The sequence below is a fragment of the Anticarsia gemmatalis genome, chromosome 13 (assembly GCF_050436995.1).
Source record: "Anticarsia gemmatalis isolate Benzon Research Colony breed Stoneville strain chromosome 13, ilAntGemm2 primary, whole genome shotgun sequence".
Taxonomy (NCBI): Eukaryota; Metazoa; Arthropoda; class Insecta; order Lepidoptera; family Erebidae; genus Anticarsia; species Anticarsia gemmatalis.
The window spans coordinates 8,986,130-9,008,947 of record NC_134757.1 but is presented as its reverse complement, the minus strand read 5'-3'; the positions used below and the strand labels follow the sequence as shown (position 1 = coordinate 9,008,947).

The 22,818-nt window shown below is 34.4% G+C and overlaps 1 protein-coding gene across 1 annotated transcript in view; it reads left to right on the top strand.

The window, feature by feature from the left end:
- The first annotated feature begins 13,541 nt into the window (after window positions 1–13,541).
- LOC142977757 (uncharacterized) overlaps window positions 13,542–22,818 on the top strand; it is a 124,778-nt gene continuing 115,501 nt past the window's right edge. The window contains exons 1-2 of the mRNA XM_076121843.1: window positions 13,542–13,669; window positions 14,092–14,246. Coding sequence (XP_075977958.1) covers window positions 13,542–13,669; window positions 14,092–14,246 — 283 coding nt within the window. The remainder of the gene's footprint in view (window positions 13,670–14,091; window positions 14,247–22,818) is intronic.

Sequence of the window (22,818 nt, the reverse complement as noted above, 5' to 3'; positions counted from 1 at the left end):
ATTATTATACACACTTCTTTATTAATAGGCTTTCAAAGGTATTTAAATCATTTCAAAATCATTATCTAAAACAGAACAGACTGATTCTAATTCAAAGCGACGTAATAGTTCAACAGTAATATTATCACCCACCCGGTTAAATTCATTACCATCCACTGTCGAATTCAAGCCTCATCTACGTTAAAGTTACGTCCGAGGGGACAGGTGGCTTTACTACAAAGGTATTTCATTAAAACTTATTGCTTAGTAAATCCTTTATAGTCGAACGAGTTAGTAGAGAACCTTATATGCAAGGCTCACGGGTAGTTGCGGTATACAAAATGCAAAATTTTGAACATTTTAAACAACAGTGACGCGTAAGCTTATGACACTGACAGTGGCCTGTTTGATACAGTTAGATCTTTTTCTAAATGCACGGAAATTAATTGAAATGTACAGAAACTGGCCTTGCTAAGGCTCTATATTAAGTTGTTAGACTCTAGGAGCTAGATTTTACAGCCTCACGGCCTCAGCAGTGTCTTCAATACGGCCTCGATATAGTTAGTCGGAACTCAGTTTCGCCTACTAGGTATTATGTGCCAAGTTGGAATTTAATGAAGTTATGTAATCTCTCGCCCAGCGGTGTATGAAAGCAAAACGTAGCCCTCGGCTTCAGGAATTGGTGTGATAGTTTGCGAGTAGCGGTTAACTGCTTAGAATAGTGCCACTAGTGGATTGAGTTCTAGGGCGTTTGAGGTTTGAATTTGCTGTATATTGATACTTTTAGTAGAGCCCTTTTTTTTTACTGCATGATCCGCCCCAGGGAGGAAAGCGGGGTTCTGTCGGGCTCTTCCGCCGGCAAAGCGTTTCGGCTGTAGCTTGGGCATACCGACTAAAAACCTGACGGTGTTCCTTCTGAGGTCACCATAAGGTGGTTAGGACGCGGTACCTCCAATCGGATACTCCGCGTCCCAGCCGACTTTTAGTAGAGCCTGTTAAATAAACGTTGCTTTACATTTTGTATGCAATCCATACTAATATTATAAATGCCAAAGTAACTCTGTCTGTCTGTCTGTCTGTCTGTCTGTCTGTCTGTCTGCTACACAATCACGCCTAAACTACTGAACCAATTTGCATGAAATTTGGTATGGAGATATTTTGAAACCCGAGAAAGGACATAGGCTATATATCATCACGCTACGACCAAAAGGAGCAGAGTACCAGTAATTAATGTTACAAAAACGGGGAAAAATTTCACCCATTCTCTCTTATTGGACGCAAGCGAAGTTGCGCGGGTCAGCTAGTATTTTATAAGTAAAAGGTCCAGTTCTCCTTATTAGTCCTATTTTCAAAACTAATTCTAATACAAAATAAATTTTAAAATTCATAAACTGATGTTTGACGATAAAAACTGTCGATATTAAATCTGACTTTAATTAAGTGATTAACGTTAGAATAGAGAGAGCGGCGATAGGACTTAAGTAGTATGTCGCCCGCTCTCAGTCACACCGATCCTAAAGACCGAAGCGTAACTTTTAATGAATGGACTCGTAAACATAGTGTGTTTCCGTTTACCAAGTTTGTACTCAACTGTACCTACGTTTTACCCAAATTAATTATAACACCCCCCCATAAAAGCTAGTTCTACAACTAGAATAACAAATTTAGACTAATACCCAATAAAATTTCCAGAGTAATTTCTCTCTTTGTTTATTACTTCTTTACGATCTAACTTCTGAAACAAATTAACCCTTTGTATACCAAATCGTGAAGTTCTTTGATATTCTACTTTATTCATTTTGTTTTCATTTCAATTCACAATATTTTGGCTCCTGATGGATAATAAAAGTTTGCTTCAAAAATATGGCTTTATTTCAGTTGTTTATCGGCACACCATTTCGATCAGCGTCGCTTGCGGAAGCTAACCTGAAAAAATACTATCACGTGTTAATCCAGAATAAAGTTCCCAACAAAAATTAAATAATTCATCACAATATTTGCATTCCGGCGAATAAGTTATATTTTTCAATTCCAACACACATTTGCTGACTGAATTGTTAAACAGATTTTATAAACTGTGTTAAAAATATGACACTGCATTGATTACGTTTATTGGTTTATTTTTGCCGGAAATATAAATATTTCGGACGCCATAAATCGGTAATATTTTACCAATTTGCTGTCGGTTTCCTAGTATTTTATGACAATGTGATCTACAGATCTAGTAACAACGAATAACTTCCAATATTTACAACCGAAAGTTATGAGGCAACTTGATACAGTATAAATAAAATGTTCCTTTAAATCGTAACGAAAGCCGATCGTGATTCTCAGTGGCTTATTCTTAACGTTTCTACACCTAAGCCACTTTATACGTCTTGAACTGTAATGGCCGTATAAGAAATCTTCAGCCTTAAACAAAGCCATAGCCGCTAGATTCGCGAGCTTCCCAACTTTTATGAGTGACGATAAATTACCAAGCGTTGTACTGACGCGTTAGCTTATATTATACGCGTCTCGCAAAACGCCCAACATAATGTGACAGTTTGACTTGATACCTTTAACCTTTAGCGACATTATGTTACGATTCCTTATGAATATTTGATACTGTGATGTGACAAAGCGGGGTGCCGCCATTTTGGGAGGTCATTGACTAAAGGTTGCGTTTGCTGACGTACTGTCCCAGTGGACTGATGGTTGAATTAATTCTACGAATAGTCAACGCTTTGCTTATTTTGTATAAGCGACTCGAGAGACTAATTACTAGTTTTAATCCAGATGGACGTGACGCATGTGTGATTGAATTGGAACAGTTGTAAAGTATACCTACAATCTGGCGTGAAAACATATAATGAAATCATTTTTAAAGAAAATAATTTTCTAAATAATGTCGGTACCTGTATAATTTTAGTCCTTCCGTACAATACTGAAAAAATACACAGTTATTTTAGTAAAAAAATTATCAATATTTCATTATTAAAACTTTTATAAGGGCAGCAGAGCTTTTACTGCTTCTCAAATGTGCGATATCTTTAAAACATTTTATTTGCTTCATCCTGAACTAAAACATGGACTTAAACAAGATATAACCTGGAACTGAGTTAATTAAATCATTTCGCCCTGTTAATCTCAATGGTGGTGAACTAAGCTAAGGTTTAAGGCGGCTATCGTTTGTCTTCTACTAGGGAGTTATGACGGCTAGACCAGAGCATCAGATGCAGATACGGAATGGTTTATGTCACACTGTTTTGTTAAAGGGTTTAGTTATTTTACTTCTGGAAAGCGGTCTTAACCGAGAAACATGTGACTTTTTTGTCTTATTTTGCATTATACTTTCTTGAATAACTGCCAAGCTTTAAAATTATTAGTCAATGTGTAACTGTCGTTCTATAAACGATTTTCCATGGAATTAAATATAGTACCCATGTCTTCGATTTCAATACTTTCGTCCGTACAACTAGATAACTACTATAGTTAAATAATATAATTAATTCCATTCCAAAAGTCAGCGATAGCATAAATCTTTTTCAATGAAATGCTTAATAATAACTTTCCTTCTCCATGAAGTAGTTTAAATATTTGTAAAATGCACCACTCTACTAAACATACAAATACCTATGCAAACTGATTGTTATCTCTTCTTAATTAGTCAGATGCACATAACTTGATCTTGTCCACCATTTAGCATACTCCAAGGTTGTATATGAATGAATTAGAATAACAATATTGTTGCAACTTTACCCTTTAATTTACACCTCTAATTGTACATTGCATAGAGTTGTAACAAAAAACTGCTGTATTGTACGTGGCTATGTGCAATCTCGTGAGACTTAAATAGACATTAATTAACTCATTGTGCCAGTTTTATCCACCCAATCAAGGCGTTTCGTTCATATTAGATGTTGCTAGGCAGTTGGTTGGTAACAAAATATTTAAGATGGTCTTCATGTCCCCTTCATAACCTTCTGTACGAATATAATTGATACTTTGATTATATTATTTATAATTGATCTCATAAAATAGTAGTGTTTGGCTAATCCTAGTAGACAAGAGCATTAAATGCACATTACTCCTTCTTCCCACAGAAGTAAGCACAGACTTTAGAACGCCACTTAAGTAGGTATATAAAAATGAATATAAATACAAATAAAATTCTTAAAAAACGTATTTACGAGCATATTATAGCTTCCATATGGTAACTAGCCTTGGGTTTGAACAATAAAAACATTGCCCAGCAAAAAGGTCATATAAAAATTGGTTAGGAACTAAATTAATATCGCCTTCAAAAAGCTTTTGATACAATACAGACAGATATTTAAAAGATTGTCAAAAAATTCCAATCCATTATTTTAATTGGTTTACAGCATTTTGTCGTTTTTACAACTACATAAAACAAAGGATCATTTGTAAGGTTTTTTAAAGTTCTACGAACATTACGAGTGCTGTAATTATTTTCATATCACAGGAAGCAACTAAGTGCGATAGTATATCGCATTTTAGTGGTTAATTAAACTCAAATGTACAAGTAATGTGTCGATAAAAAACGATAAAAAACTTTTAACATGACAGGAAGCTTCTACCAATCAAAAATTATCTATGAATTTAAGTGTTAAATTATACCAAAATTGTCAAAGAAAAAAAAATACTGAGTTATGTTACTTAACATTTAAAGTACTCGTAGAAGGTAAGAAGGAAGAAGATAGAGTCAAAATAACAAAAAAGTCACCTAAAGGAAAATAGTAAGACCATTGACCGTAAGTAAACGAAATTAAAGTTCCAACCCTTCCCGACAATAACATAAACTGCGGCGAACTAGATGAGACAATCAAAACTGACAACTGCACCTTTACCTCAATAAAAAACCCTGAAAAGAACCTCAAATATCGGAACGTCCTAATCGTACATTTCCATCCCTAATATTGCTTTGTTCAAAGGTTAAACGTAAAGTACTCGAAGCTACGAGCCTCTAGTGAGACGCACATAAATGACTTTTGGCGCCAATGAGACAATTGGACCTTGATTTAGAGGGTTGCTTTCGATAACCGGCAGGAAACAATAATGAAAAGTCCCCTGAGACAGACTAGTGAGATAAAGTAGAGAAAACGATCTTCATACGAACCCTTTTCGAATATTATTATCGCTATCATACCAGTTTTGTGGGCCCTTCAGTCAAGATATCGACTGGGAAATAGCATTATCGGAAATTCAGTAAACGAAATAATATTTACTTTAATAAAATCGATAAATTTAATATCCAGGAAATTTATTTATTGTAAAATAAAATCACTTTTGCTCATTGAAGGGTAAGGTTTGGCTGAAACTTTGGTTAAACAACAACAAAATGAAGCAAAAACAATTGAATTACGAGCTATCCCTGCCATAACTTCGCCAACCGTGAAATTTTTAATTACTCCTTAACAGAAACAAAAGTCCATAAATTGGTGGAGTGCCACTCGGAAACTTTTCTTTGTGGACACCCCGTAATAAAATTTCACAAGCGACTCGAATTTAATACGATTGTGTTTTGAATAATTTATCTGTATTATTCATTACTCTGGAACCCTTTCGCGCGCCGAATAAGCGCGAACTTCTTCAAAAAGTTTTATTGTTTACACCGTTCTTTGGAAACTCGGCACAATCGTTTGTCTGTCTCCCTTACTCGATGGCGTTATCGTGTTTCATCTCTGTCTAACGTGTGATTGCTTACTCGGAGGCTGCTTCCTTCCTGCCCTTTATTGGATTGATATCGGATTGTTATTTTTTTTGTTCTGTTTAGAAAATTGGCGTTGGGTGTTATTTTTTCAGGCGGTTTTTCGTATCGCCAGGCGCGGAGGATTCCAATACACTTTGTTATACTTCTTGTTATGATTGAGCGCCGGTTCGTTGGCTGATCTTGTATTTTCAAAAGAATCTTCGTAGCTAATGAACTCCAGTGAAAGGTGCGAGTTGGAAAATGATAAAATGGAGATGTTTATTCATCTGTATATTTCCTCAGTAAAGTTTTTTTAAAGGATCGCTGTGGTGTGTGCTATTCAGGTTTCTCGTCTAACATTTTTAGTTTTAAGATTTCATGGAAAATATTTCTAAGATAAAATACTATTTGGGTTTACCATCATTGGTGAAATAGCACACAATACTGAACAAATATTATTATTAATAAGAGTTCATTACCCTCTGCGTCATCGATGCTATGTCTGCTTATTTTCCTTATTGTAGAAAGGGACGCTATAACAAAGTTATTTCAGGTCGAAACATCGGTGTATATTGGTATTACTGACCGACATACGATATACTCTTCAAGTGACACTTGACAGTTGTATCTATTGGCTCCCATTACGAGACGCATACAAGCACAGTAAAATTTTCTTGGAATATTGTTTCCTTCGACTATTAGCAGTACATGTGCATCCATTATGTTTCTGATATGACGGTCACCGCGGTGCAGTGGTTACCATGCTTGCACGGCTACTAGGTCGGGAGGTTGTGGGTTCGATTCTCCCACACAACAAAATTGTGTGATCCACAAATTTTTGTTTCGCGTCTGCTTGTACTTTGTATCCATGGTTTATATGTTTGTAAAAGTCCTCGCGACACAAGAGCAATTATTATTAGTGCGGGAGTTCACTTTTTTATTTAAAAAATATATATTTAAACCAAAGTAAAATGTGCTATCCCTTTCTTTGTTGTGCATTAAAAGAGAGGCAACGATGTGTCATTTCAGATCGCGATGTGTCATACACCAGTATTGGTATTACCGAACGACATACGATATACTTCATCGTTGCACTTGACAGTCGTATTGGATCAGTCCATAAGTTAAATTGGAGTTCAGTATCGTTCGTGTTGACGTTCATCTATTACTGTAGCCATAAAACGACGGAGTTTTCTATTTTGAGCGTGACGTGATAGTAATAAAAGGTTAATTTTGGTTATGTTTAGGGCTATCCAAAGAAATAATTGCTACTGCTGCTAGACGGAAAAAGTTACTTTAAATTCAAAAAGATATTGTTTTCAATTTTGATTTAACAAAGCACAAGGATATAGAGTACTAAATGAAGTTAACAATTAATTAATCTGTTATGTGTCATTTGGTAATTTAGCAAGCCTCAGTTATAAATCCTGAGAATCTTTTCACACGGACCAGTGTGAAAATGAAATATTATGTAACGGAATCCAAGATAATTCTACATTGTTATTATCATTCCATACTAAAATAGACTTGAACGTTAATATAATATTCAACAGTAATTTAGACAAAACACGTAGAGCAAACAATATATCTCACATACAAAATAAGCGTTTAAATCCAGTGGTTTAAACGCGCCGATGGGAATAACGTCTGTACGTAAACATTAGCTAAATAAACTGCAGCAGATAACAAGGTATTACCGTGTCTGTCTGTTTGTTCGCATGTTTGTTCGCATTCATAATTCAGTTGCACAGTTAATGTGTAGGATGCGGCCTTGCGCCTTTTGCAGTTCTATGACACTTACGATGTACTCTTTTATTGTTGCGCCATAGTGTTGTTTTATGTACTAGGTTTATAGTTGCTGTTGTTACAACATAGCTATAGTAGGTAGCGTTTTTAGTGGAAGAACGTCTAAAGTTGAATTCATTATATGGGCGTTTAGGACTTATGGGCTCTACTTCTTTTGGATATGCAAGGTATATGTTTAGGCAGACATCATTCCTACATGTTATATTATTTAATGTTAATGTTGTCTATGTTAAGGTAAAATTATTGCCTTGGTAGAGTTTATCCCGTTAGAAATTGGAGCTTGAACACGTAACAATTTGTTGATGCCTATCTGAATGATGACATGATGGAACAGTTTGTCTGGCCCCTCCAGAACTAGTCTGGCCTCGTTGATAAGTTAGGGAGCTCATATTGGATTAACATATTGATTGTATGAACTTAATTTTAAATATCTCATGAGAAATAACAATATTCAATAGCAGTCTTATGATAACAGTCGCAAGTAAATACTAAATGAAGGTATATTTTCGTATTCCAAGCACGGTCCCCATTGTTTTGCTTTCCAACTAGAATTCCCTTTAGGTATTATGCTCGGTGCGAGAGACGCCTGCAAATATTGAAATCACCTGGACACTGAAGCTGGGTCTTTTATAAGACGTTAGCGACACTTTCTGTTGCATATTATATGGCTATATTATGTGCTTTATACATAAAGCACTTTATGAAAGTTAGAACAGATTTTCTATGCTCCAAACGCATGAAAGAGCGAAATGTAGTATACCTATTTTGTATTGCAGTTTTGAAATGACTGTGGCTGTTACTCACTTTCCGCTCTAAGCAAAATACCCTTATTTTCTAGGTCTCGACTCTAGACTCCCTAATGACTCTAGACTTATGACCAATAATGTAGGGCTAGTGGTATCCAATCTGTTATTGATACTTCAGGTTTAGTTAGTTTTTTGTAAAGTTTATTCGTTAAAAATAAATTTACTTTTTTCTACATTATTTGACGATCCACAATTTTTAATATAACTGTATAAATATTTAATATTGAACCTACAATAACATTACGTAATAATATCAACGCTCAGATTAATCATACAAATAAAAACAAGGAAAAGCGCAACGCATACGCAGACGGTAAGGAAATAAATCCGAAACATTATTCAAAAACCGAAAAGGGCAAATAGAAATCACGCAATAAAAGGAGCGCCTAAACAAACAATGGAGAATAATAGATTGGCGATGTTCCAACCTAAGTCAATAAAAAAGTAAGTGAGGATAAAAATAATACAAGAGACGGTAATGACCCTACGGACGACTGATAACTTATCTTTACAATGGACGGTGCAATCGGAAGTGTGTTGTGTCGTTTTAGTAGCTTCGTACCCGCGATTTACAAATGAGAACTTGTGTTTACATGTTACGAATCGTCGTAAAAATCGTGAAATAAAAAATTGAGATGTATGGAGAGCAGTGGAATGTTTTGTAAGGGTAGATGTTTATAGGTTTTTTTTAATAAATGTGTAAATTTTATAATTTATGGCATTTGAAATTTGTGATTTTAGCCACGGTCATCTGATAGTAGTAGATCTATTCATTTATTTTAGCCTGAACTATACCACTGCTAGGGAAGTCTCCTCCCGAACGAAGAATTCTCTCGTATTCATATTAGCAACAAATAAGAGCTGAAAACAACTGTTAGTTGTGGAGTTGTGTAAGACTTTCCGGACTATTCTGAAAATGGTATTACATCGTAAATGAAATTTAAGTTAATGAATCTTTTGACGAGATAAAACATTGCCGCAGCCTATTACCGCTCATTAACAAGTGTCATACGCGCCGTCTTCATCAAAGCAAACTCTCAACCAATGCAGACAGAAACACTACAACTAATCGGTATTCAAATAGCTAAACAACCGTCTAAACAGTATTTATAGAGTGGTCAGCGTAATTAGAAGTGTTGCAGCTTTGCGTGCGGCTTCAACTCCTTCGTTGGATGTTTCAATTTATTCACCTACTACTACTTTATTGCAGGTAGAAAACTTGTTTCTTGGAAATAGGTAGGGTGGTTGTTTATTTTAATCCTCTTTATTGACTGTTTTATGCAGTTTTAGCACCTTTAAACCATTTGTTTCGAATTGGAAACATTTTGCTGTCTATTTTTGTCCAATGACAGATATCAATACATTGGTATATTTGGTATTTATAAATTGTTAACGTTTTTATAAGATTTACCATACAACTTTCAAAATCGATCCACAATAATAATATATTTAATGGGTAAATACTCACAATCAAAAATCTGTATCACTATCTTTTGCAATCATAAAGATTATATAATTATGATTAATATCTATCGTTATCGATATATTTTTTATCTTTGCTATCAATGTATATATAGATATTTATATGTAAGTATATCGAGAACAAATTAAATTTATCGACTCACAACTGGAAATAATAACTCTAGGATTATGACTAATTTATGAGAGTGATATACGATGTTACAAAATTAATGACAATGTGTAACAAATGTCAATCTATATACTATGCCTCTAATTATTGAATCAAAAATTGTTTAATAGTTTTTGGGTAAAAGGAACATGCATAATACAATTGGACGGATACTGACAAATTACTACATTGCAGGATAAAATAATGTGAATTACCAAAATGTACTATCGTAACTAAAATAAAAGGATCCTCCCGTTATCAGGACGTCCGTCCGTCATATTATTATTATTACAATGTTAACACCACGCGTCAGATAACAAACATGAAAGTTTAAATATTTGTACAGTTTTTTACTCAGTTCTATGTAAATTTGATAATAGGACTTTGTACGTTATCTAAAGCATTTTAAGGCGGATTTTTCGTTTGATAACTTTATTTTATTAATATTTTAAAGGTTCTACAGATATACTCATACGTAAAATCTGTTAAAAATATCAAATGAAATGTACCAAATGCTTATTCTTTATTTGTTTAATTGGCTAGTAGCGGCTTGTATTGTACTCTGCTTATTTCTGCTATAGTTTTATTTCCGAAACAATCGAAATAAAATCTATAAGGATTCCGTTTTTATATCCCGAGAAACGCGACCTCGCACAAGTAATATCATTTTATAGTTAACAATTTGCTTACTTTAGTATTACCTACACATATTTTGAACTCGGTAACTAACTAATATTAGTTAAGTAATCTTTAAAAAAACGTATTTACTCGTTACACTGTTAGTATTGTAAGCGAATTGTAGTGTAGTGAAAGAGAAAGTATAAAGTATTGTAAGTTAACGCATTTCATGATTGATAACACTGTTTTTCTAGCTAACTTATTGTACAATACCTGATTCAACTAGAATTCCTAAAATGTTTAAATGCAATGTTTGTTGCAAAGAAATTCTTATAGAGCAACTATCTAATGAAGTTGATAATACATTCACCAAATTATTGAGCTTGCTCTTTACATTTTCGGGAGGAGACCCTTGCCCGACAACAAGAGATAAGTGTGCTAAATGTGTTACAAAGAAACACGGTATGAAAAGAAATCGAGAAATTTATCAAATGCCAGTGAAATCGATTGTAAATAAATAAGGTAAACCGCAAAACACCTTAGCAATAGCGACGGTTCTTTCACAACGCAATTAAATTTTCTCCAAAGAATATAGGTTCTGCATAATCGTCTTTTATTCTCAATTTTATTACCTATCAAAAACCTACGTTCCTTTTTACTAACAAGATCGTTAAGACCCAATAAACTGCTGATTTACCAGAATCAAAGTTGATCAAAGCGAGTGAAAGGTTCAGAATAGGCTTAGTAATAAAATTCTTGATACCCATACCCATTGATTGCCTTTTAACAGCGTGATGTGTAGCCGTCAGTCATCTTCAACCGTTGGCATTTGATGTAGGTATTGGATACACTGCCGGCGTTTATGACCGACGAAATAGTTCCCTTTCTGTACTTTCAGCTTTGCTTGTTTGCTTTGATAGACAGCTGTGTTCTTCGTGTAAAAGGTTCGGTTTCGCTTTCACGCTAGGCCTTTTGACTTTGCCGTCTACTATGTGTTTGCTTGTTATGAAATAAAATTCATAGGCACTCCGGACAATCTTGCTAATATTATAAATGCGAAAGTTTATGAGGATGGGCAGATGAAACTATGTATGTTAGTTCGTTACTCTTTCACGAAAAAACAGATGATATTTAGTACACAACTAGTTCATAACCTCTGGATTAACATATAGAATTATTTTTACTCCGGGAAATAATTTTCACGGCGACGAAGTCGCTGGTGGATGTTAGGGATTTAAATTGTTTAAACACTATTGATTTTACTTGACAGTAAAAGATAGTATTAAGGACACACATTTACCAGACAAGCCTCTTATTGTGACTGTTCGTTTAGCACAATAGTTAACCTAGTCACTTCGTCACTTTAACTGTTCATAGCCATTCAGTTCGAGTCCTACCCAGAACAAATATTTGTGCAATGAGCTCGAGTATGTGCCCTCAGTATAGATATAGGTAACTTTATCTACGTACGTTTATCAGTTTTCTGGTTATCATAGAACAGGTTCTGCCAAGATCGGAATCATATAGTATTTGTGTCCAAATATATTTTGACTATGAACCGAACATCGAGGTTCTGAGCACATAAAATGCAAAATGTGACTGCTGATCATGAGGATCCTGGTTTGATTCCGAAACGAAATTTTATTATGATATTTCTTAAAAATATATCAGTGTTTAGTGACACTCTCGGTAAGTACCACCCTACTACATGGGATATACATTGTTTATGGCAAAACGAGGGTGTGTTGCTTACGCTTCTACCTGCAGTTTCGGGTATAACAGGCGTGATCGTATGTATGTAGCAAACGCAATAGTCAAATGTTCGATGGTACGCGAGTCCCCGATAAGGGAAGTGTTCACTTGATAACGGGTCCAATGCACACGCTAGCGTGCCTGTAATTGCACGGGCTTGTACCACTAGAGTGAGAGATTTTTAGGGTTCCCTATCCAGAGGGCAAAAACAGGACTCCACTGTCAATCAGTCTGTCTGATACAAGGTTGAATTTATATATATGTATTATATTGCCGTTATACTACAAATACTAGAAACAAAATAAAATAAACTGTTTAAGGTGGAATTGGGCTCCCATACAACAAACTTTTGCTTTTCAGTTTTTAATAATAATGGCACGAAACTGTTCGTGCGCGAGGTCGACTCGCGCTTGGCCATTTTATTTAGTCGTAATAAATCCTTTTCGTCGTACATTGTAAAAATCTGTCTGTAAAGGCATCAGTTATAATTATTATTCCAGCCTGTCCCTGATACAAAATATGGTGGAAGTATTTTTGAAGTGTTTCTTAATGATATCGTTAATTCTTGTGTCAGCGATCATTAATATTGTAGTAATTATACTAATTGTTTTTAATGTATATTTTGTACAATGTAAATTACGAAATAAGAAAGTATGACGTACCTAAATTGATTTTGTTTAATGTTCATAGACTATATGCATAGTTAAAACGTGACCGGTATAACATGTTTACAGGTTTGCTTACTATGTAATATGATTGATTTGGATTGAATAAAGTGTGTATCGTAAATATGAATGAATTTCCTTATTTGTTTTTCGTTTAACTAAATAACATGGATATTACTGACTCAAAATTAAATCAGTGTTATTTTTATTGCATTGCTAATAAAATATAGGCTGAGTACAATATACTTCTTACTTTTCCACAATTTGTTGAAAGATTTCAACCTAAATAAATTAATTTAAAATTGGAAAAAGAATTTTAACTTATTAATATTCTTCAATTTTCAGTTTTAATTTGTAAGTAGGCAAATAATCTAATTACGTTTATAATAACTTACGTATTTACTTTCTTATCTTTTTTATCACTTCATATCGCGGTATAACTAAAACGTTATCAGTAATCAATGCATATCTGTCGATTACGTTCGCGACGTACTGATAAGATTCCTAGCGGGTACTAACATCGTGGAGACGTGGAGTTATCCTCAAGTTTTCCACTGTGAATTTTATCTAACGTGTTGAACGGAAGCCGACCGATGCGCACATCTCGTTGCCGCATCCCGTTTCACTCGGCCCTCCGCCAATCGCCTCCGACCTCCGACCAAACGGACCTCTACACCTCGATTCTCCCTCAGTGTGACTGTGGGTGGCGCGACGCACGGACGTACGCTACGGCCGCTCGGCATCCGCACGCGAGCTTTCGAATTTTACCTGTGGATTGTCAGTGACATGTGTCTGTAAAAAAATATAAATAAATAAACATTGTGGATTTTTTTCTGGATTAACACTGTCCTGTTTCGAGTTCCGGGAAAAACACAACATATCATATTCAAGGTCGGTGTGTGTTATGTATGCTTTGCGAATAGTAATGCGATTGGATGCATTCGGAATGTCACCGGTCCAGTCTTTATAAGTTGGCATTAAAGGATTGTCGAGGTGAAGGAATCTTTTTAAAGTTCGTGTATCGGAGTTCGTTGACGTCTTGGAGTAGACTTGTTTTTTCTTTAATTATTTTTTGTTGTTTGACCGGTGCGTGAGCCGTGTTTCTGCGCTCACTAAATCATTCTTCGATTACTATAAATAAAGAACAATCGGATATCGAAGATTCAATAGGAACGTTTCCGGTTTTGATCGAAGTGAGTTACGTGCAAGTTTCCTGTTTATCTGCAAAACAATAGGGTATTTTACGACTCCATGCGAATCTGAACACCATCACTACGTACGAATCGTTAACTTCCTGGGTGTGTATATTTTTATTTTCCATACAAACTTCAAGTAAGTTGGAAATCCTCATAAATCTACACGCAGAATTTACCTTGACTGCGTCCGATGAACATTAAACAGAATTTTATGTTAGGTATGAATGTACAATATACCTGCCTATAATAACTAACTAGTGGCTGTTGAACCAAAGAATGTTGGCTTAACATTAGGATGATCTCATCAATACTTGCTCATTTGAATAACAAATTATTATTCTATCTTTGTTTATAAGAAAATACCCTTCTCAGTGAGGAGAACACATTATACAATATTGTGAATTGTAAATAATGTATTTCATTCAGCTGATAGAACGATTGGTTTTATTTTGTTTTATCCTTCCTTAACAATATGTAAATTTACTTGAACCGTTCATAAATTGTAGTGAGTTTGTGGAGTACCCATTGAGAATAATTTAACGAAGATCTTGCAATGACAAGCATTCTGAAGTTTGCATTCACTCTTCAAGTCTCCTTTCTCGACAAGTGCCCACTCAATGCAAATGAAATCGTAATGATTACGTTTAATGACAAAGCAATAACATCCGAGTCTAATGTCTATCCCTCAATTTGACAGACGCCGAAGCGGTACAATCAAATGCTTTGGAGATTCTCACTGTGTCAAGGGAACTTTATAATGGTGACTACATAATTATTATACAATTATGGTACTGTCTAAATTCCTTGAATTATGAAGCAGAGGCAAATAGAAGGAAACGGTAATGAGCGGGCAATTCTTCACGCTAGAGGAAGAGAAGTGAATTTTAATGGCATATTTAAAATTGTCGACGATAGAAACCCAACTACGGGCTTTTATACTAAATTTATTTGTACAAAACAATGTAGCTACTTTCATGTTTTCATTCAAACATTCACAATTCATCAACTTGATTAAGATTTGCGCTAACACTTCTATTAGCATATGTTACGCCCGTAATTAGTGCCATAATAACTGTTTATAATTCGTTCTAAAGTAATAAATGGCGTTAAATTTAACTCACGGAAAGGTTACAGTCAAAATTAACTCGCGTAAAAAATAAAACATCGTGGTACTGACTGTTTCTAAAATCGTTTAGAAGTGATTTACTTCGCGCCTAAAGAAATAATATGCTTTTAAAAACAGTTCAGAAACAAATTGTCTTGTTTTGTTTTTTAAAAGGGTTTCGGAATTTGTTAGGATTGTTGTAAACGCTAATGGATATTTTAAACGATCTCAACAAATTCTGACTAATATATTTTTTTTAGTTAACGTTTACATTATTGAAAAGTAAGGTCTTTTTGTCTTTTTAAACGTTAATCATTAAGTAAAGTCTATTTATATCAACGGAACAATGTATTTCCTACTTCCTTTAGTTTAAAAATAAATGTCTATAATTATGCGCCAGTCATCGGTTTAAAGCTGTAAAAGAAAACAGAAACTTCAATAGTCTTAAAGACTCGGTGTAAGCCTTCAACGTTTCTCACTGAAACTACGAGTAACTAATTAGTAAGGTGAGCTCGTCTATTGACGAAGCGCTGATTTGTATAGATCGTTTACCGAACAACGGAAGTTGTAAAATTTGGAAGCGTTTGTGCCAAACGACCGCTTTAACTGAAAACGATTAGTCTCGAAATAGAATTAACGACGGTTCCCGCGAACTACTGAAAATATACGATATAACCAAAAAATACACGAACCGAATGCCTAAATAAATCTTCAAATAAATGATCGTCAAAAGTTTGAAAGTAAATATCGCCGTATGAATATTCAGCACTAGACCTATGATAATAAAGTTGATACTTCTATCACGAGTTTTCACAGGCGTCGCGGCCGGCTGTTGTTTTAAAACTTTTCCTTCAATAAAACTGCGGCGGTTATTGCTTAGATTCCGCCAAAGCTTTCGTAACATAGTAAAATTGTGTTAATCTAGTAGTGTTACCATAGAACAGTGAGTTTGAACAATGTGAGGATTAAATTCAAAGCTCCTTGTTTAATAGCTAATCAAAATTATGCATAGCTTCTTCCATATTTCTGAAACGTCAACTTGGTAGAAACCATCTAACGAGTTTTGTTCCCCCACACCGTTTAAGACCAACTGCTGAGGCAATTTTAGCTGTTCCGAGACTCCACTGTGAGATTCTGCTTAAAACAATAGTCGTAAATTCAACTCAGGCCGTCAAGGTGTTTAATTTATACAAGTCTTTGAACACCCATACGGTATGGACAAAAGAGTCGTTTGTCTCGTCGTTGAATCGGCCTATTGAAATCATCGCTGTATGAGATATGTTGTACGACGCATAACACTATCTAAAATTAACTCACACCGCTCCTATTAAACTGTAGTGAATGAATAAGACTTAAATAGCTCTAGAGTGTTCAGTCAATGATTTATTTCTTCATATCTTTGTGCCAGTTTTCTGCCATATTCTTTTGTAGGAATATAAAGGTAACAATAAAAAATAACTAACCAAAACTTCGCGCATTAAAATGTCAAAATAAGATAAAATTTTGATAGGATGGGGACGATTTTGAAACATTAATGTTTGTTCCAGTCAATAAAACGGATGAAATATGTCTCACAAGTTTTCGTTAAATAAAGAACTATATTTATGACGACGAAATAATTCCAAAGCGAAACATTTTCCGTCTTATATCGTGCGTTATCAAATACTATTGTTTTAGCGTTCATAATTAATGTTTTACCTACGTTCCAATTTATTTGGTTCCATGAATTATAGTTACACAAAACACGTTCTAATTGTTAGCGTGACGCAATACGGAGTTTTCTCGCGGGCGACAAAGCAAGCTATGAGTAATTACACCAAGTCTACTTCCGTGCCACCGTGCGGAATAAGAGACAGCCGTGGGAACATCACTGAATTGCTGTTTTAACTTTTGTTTTTAGTCGTTTTGTCCCAAAGTGCGACGATATCGTAAACTTGCTCAATAATATACATTTGAAACAACAGGCTTTGTAGATTTATCTCGAGATATTTTGGTAATGGTCCCAAATTCTTCCGAGTTAGGAACATCGACGTAAAATTTGTACAGAGAGATAGGAGGTATAAAACTGATGATGTAGTTTGAAGTTAAATTGTAAAAGATGGAAGAAGTTTTAGAAGAAATAAAATAAACAATGAAACAAGTTTATGTGGAGAGTATTTTGAGAAGATTACTAAGGAACATGTACGCTGGCTATAAATAAGTAAATGATATGAGAACATTAGCTACTAAATCGAGTAGAGCTTTATAAACAATCGAAGGCGTACAAAGTAACCGATAGTTTACAGATACCAAAATAGCTTCTCCTTGAGCGAGGTCGCGAGGACTCGTTACTCCTGTTGACTAACTAGTCGATCGTACATTCAACATTCCTGTCGAAGATCTTCAACTCGATTGCAGATGCCACAAACGGCTTGACTCGCCATTTATAGAAGATGCAAAACTTTTTAAAATCTATTTGCAGTAATACCAGTTTCTTAAGGATCAATATCATGTTTTCAATTGGATTTTACCTCAAGCTGTGCTTACCATAAGATAAATCGATTACTAGCCGGTTATTATGGTAAAGTATTTTCTGTGCTTTTTTGTTAAGTATGCTTTGCTTTTCAAATTGCAAATAATTCACAAGAAATTGAATATCAAAGCAAATTAAGACAATATTATAAATGACATGAAAACAAAGCGGCAGAATATTGAATGAAATATCAAATAAATACTTGAATATTTAATCATAATTAAAGCGCTTTTCATTAATTTTGGACTACGTGAACTATTAAAGCGACAATCGGTACCCAAGTTAATAATTTAAATGGTAGAAATAATTACAATGAATGAAATATTCAGGATGGCGATCCTCAAACTTAACTAGCCTGTAAACTTCCTTGAATTGTATGCAACATTAAGCTTACCAAGAATTTGATGGAATTCAAATGCAACTTCATATAAACGTGATTTGCGTTTTGCGGTCTTGATAGATAAGTTCTGTAATACTCGGACTCGGCTCGCCTTGCGGTTTTACCTGTCTACGTCAGCTACATTCGCTGTCATTATGACGTCATGTAGACCTGATTTTGGACGGACTTGTGCCGTCGAACGCCGAGTCAATGTACCGTGTTCATGGTTTATTTACACATTAAAGGGATAGTTGTAAGACCTATTGAATATTTATTGAGTTGAATTCTTAACTCGTTCAATAATGTTTCGTATAGCGGCCTCATGCCAAAAGATTTTGTAATGTCAATACTTAGGTAATATTGAACGTTTTGAGGCCGTACCATCTTTGTTTGCACACATTTCGATATTTTCGGTATTGCCTCTTGTTTCTCAGCTGTTCAAATATTGTCACAATTTTATTTCTTAGTGTAAGCGATTAATCTTCAATATGTTTGGTGAAATATGAAATCTCGGCGTTGTTTTTTTATTATTTTTGCTACGTCTTGAAGGAGCAGAATATGATGGAATATTATGTCACGTTGTTGGATATCAATTACTTTTTGTACTAACCTTTAATACATCTAGAGCTTTAAGAGTTACAAATAATCAAATTTAATTTATAATTTGTTAGTGTCATGCACATTACTGACCGATATTGTCTCCATTCACTACTCCTTGCACTAAATTCGATATCAAAAGGCTATCTGTGTCTGATCTAGTTTGTATCGAGGCCGAATGTGTGACGTGTTCAACCGTATATCGACACGTGTCCAGTGAAAAGTACTCTCATTATCGTGTTGATAAAGTTGGTAAATAAAAATACTTATCACGTGTGAGGAAGATTATGATAGAATTGCTTTATTCTGTTTTCTTTTGTTGAATAACTCGTTTACTTAGGACTTTTCGTTTCCGTCTTTTGAACCGTCCCAACTGGCGGTAAATTCGCTTTCTGTATTATTGACTATCATTAGTGTCAGCATAATATGACCTAAATAAGTCTAATTTATTTAAAATTCGGTCAAATTTTTTATTTATAAGTGAAACTAAAATCTATCTATCTTATTTCAAAAACTTTGTCGGCCTTTAATATTTTTAATACATTACCAGCGCTTTTTCTGGGATCTAAAATACATAGGCTTCCCTTTCCGATCCAGTAATGTGCCATCAAAGCCGCAACAAACTTACTTTGATGTTATACTGTCAATTATTTATTTGTACATTACAACTTCCTAACAGTAAAAAAAAATATCATAGGAGAATCCTTTACCCGATGATAGAGATCTAACAGTAAATAAAAAAATAAAAAGTAAAAAAAAGGAACACCATAATATGTCAGGTGCCTAAATCATTCACGGAGCTGACGTCATTATCTTTCTTCTTTTTGTGGTTAGCGGTCAACCTCATGTCAAGGTTGTTTGAGCTACCTTCGAGTGGACTTAACGACTGTTGCCTTACATGTCGGTCAGTACGCTTCAAACACGTATGTACGGTACAAATATTATTAAGGATGTAACTACTGGCAATTACTTGTATGGGATGATCGTGTCAATAACTTTACTGCTATTTGTATAATAAACTGCCTCTGTGGTGATGTTGGCAGTAAATGCGACTATCGTGCAGAAGTCGCGGGTTCATTTTCCGGGTCGGATAAGGTGTTGGTCTTTTCTAATTTATCTAAGATTTTTCTCAACAAGTAGCACTAGCTTTGGTAACGTGCCCAGTATATGATAAAATGATAATGAACTCGCCCCCTGTTACATGAGACAAACCTCTACCTTCTTCTTATATCAGGCCTAATGTTATGTATATGTTAGTAGAGTTTCTGCTAAGTAGTCCTTTCTCAAAACAAAATTCATAAGCTATTACAAACAAAACGAACAACGCAGCTATAAATTAGTTCACTAATTATCTAGATATTAGTCACGCCTTTGTTCAATCTCCAGTTACGCATCAAGACTAAATACGTAATGATAAAACGTTCTCTTTCAACAATACTTTACACTAATATTCTAAATATCAGTCACGGTTTGAAAGGGTTCGATAGGCGATGACAGGTTTAAAATGTTTCTATAAAAAGTGTTCGAAGATAATAGATTTTGGATCCGTTTTGTTCCGTTTACAGTAAATAAAGGAGGCACGTCCTTGGATACTAAAGGTGCGTGTAATTACTATGAAAATGCTTATCATGAGTGCTGTTTGTGCATTGGACAAATATTGGTATCGATTGTATCCTCAATTTTCGTTCCTAGAAGAGTCCGGACAACTCGTATGTAACTAAAGTCTTCAACAATTTATATTGATAATCGTATGACATATTATTTTGATTTAGGTATTTTAGATTGACATAATATGTTGCAGTATGAAAATCTCCTGAGTGGAATTATGATTCGTGAAAGAAAATTAATACCATATTTTTTATAGGGAATGACTCATAAGAACAATGGATAAAAAATATTTTAAATAAGATAAACTATACACAAGTAAAAACGATTTTTTTTGTATAAAAAAGGGATAGAGCGCTATGCCTCTAATTAGTCCTGCACATCGCTGTCTACTGGGAACTAGACTATATTTTCACTATTTTTATTTGTTGCGACAGTCAGTATTCATATGAAACAAGTAATAGTATCTGCCTAAAAAGCCAACTAGGTGTATTTAAAACCATTAAAATCGTTGTAATTAAACGCCAATTGGTGCAACAATTGGCACGAACAAACATTATCGAATAGTTTCGAATTTTATTATGTCGCCTGTCCGGACAGTGGATAAGCATAGATATGTTTTTATATATCCCAATGATAACATGTTTCCTGTAACGAACGATAAATGGTGCGTTTTATAGTTTGATACGGTCATTGCTTTGAAATTGTCGCTGAATATATTGTAGCGGACAATTGCTGTGTATTAAATTTTGAATTTCATTGTAACTGTCACGAAACATGGCCTGAATTGACAAGCATTGTAGAGTTGCAATATTTTAACGTATTTTTTGCTCTCAACTATGCTGGAATTAAAGATAGATATTGTATTACCGCAATTTTAGCAGTACAGATATTTGAATTTGAAAACAGTTTAAATTAGTGAGTTAAATATAGTTACTCTGTTTGAATAGGTTAAAGTGTTGACTATCTAAGTTACGACATATATATTATCGATTTTAAAGTATGTACTAATACGATAACGTTGAATGGGAATCCACATTTAGACGTAATAAGTCCTTTATCTTATCATAATCTTATCATTTGTCATAATATTAGTCGGTAGTAATCTTTAACTTGAAATCTGGGGGCACGGAAGTGCCCCCGCAAGTCGAGCAAAAAAAAAGCGGCACGGCCGTAACATCCTTTTCTCGAAGCAATTCGGGCCATTTTTGACACCCCTATAATTTCGTTGTGGATAAAACAAGAAGCCTGGATTTTCAGCAACTAATCAGTCATTGTATAAACACGGAATATTTAAAATTTCAGTCAATTTGAACCAGTAGTTTAAGAATGACAACTTGTTAAAATTTTGAATTTTGTCACTCACTGATTCACTGACTCACTGACTCACCGATCATCAAAAGTCTAAGGTACTTCTAGCAGACTTAGAAGCTTAAAATTTAGTATACAAATAGGGTTTAGTGTCTTAATCACGGGAAAAATTTGATATTTTCTAATTTCGGTCCAGTTTTCTAAATACACCAACTGCAAAAATAACTTTGTAATCCCATATAAATGTATAAGATTACAAGGTTACATTTGCAGTTAATGAATTATTATTACTGTAGAAAATAAAATAAATAGGTGTAAATAGGCACCTACTATATGAGGCATAACGGGAGGGGGTATAGGGTGGGTAAGGGTGTTTAGCCCATGAAACTGAACAACATTCCCATAGGAAAATATGTTGAATTATGAAAAAAAAAACGTCTTTCCATACAAATTGGACTTATGTTTGCTCTACAAAAAGAAGTGAGATGCCACCAAAAACATTCTGTAAAAACCTCAAGTCTCGCCGTAAAAAGTTGTGAGATCTATATAATACCAAGTCGATTAATCTATTTAGTCTCTACTTAAAAGACCTTCTGTCTTAAGTTATTACGTATTTTATTATCATGCCAATTTAAAAAAAAATACCTTTAAAACAAATAGATCGACTTGGTCATCGCAAGAAAACACAAATTCGCCATTAACATTTCAGGAGCATTAACTTCTCGTCGTGCTGTGTAGTGTGATACATACTAATAATCAAATCATGCGATGGCCAGGTCGGTCTATTTGTTTTAAAGGTTTTTTTTTAATTGGCATGATAATAAAATACGTAATAACTTAAGACAGAAGGTCTTTTAAGTAGAGACTAAATAGATTAATCGACTTGGTATTATATAGATCTCACAACTTTTTACGGCGAGACTTGAGGTTTTTACAGAATGTTTTTGGTGGCATAGATTTTACTACTGATATGAAAGTAAAAATAGAAAAATCGTTTTAACTTTTTTTTGGTACACGTTATAAAAATGTTCTGGTTATGTTCATAGATAGTCTGTTGCGAACTTTTTGGCTTGTAGCCATATTTGCAAGATTTTTTAATATGTTTTTGCAGAAGGAGTTGTAATGTAACCTTAATTGACTGAATATTTTTTAAAGATACGTTTGC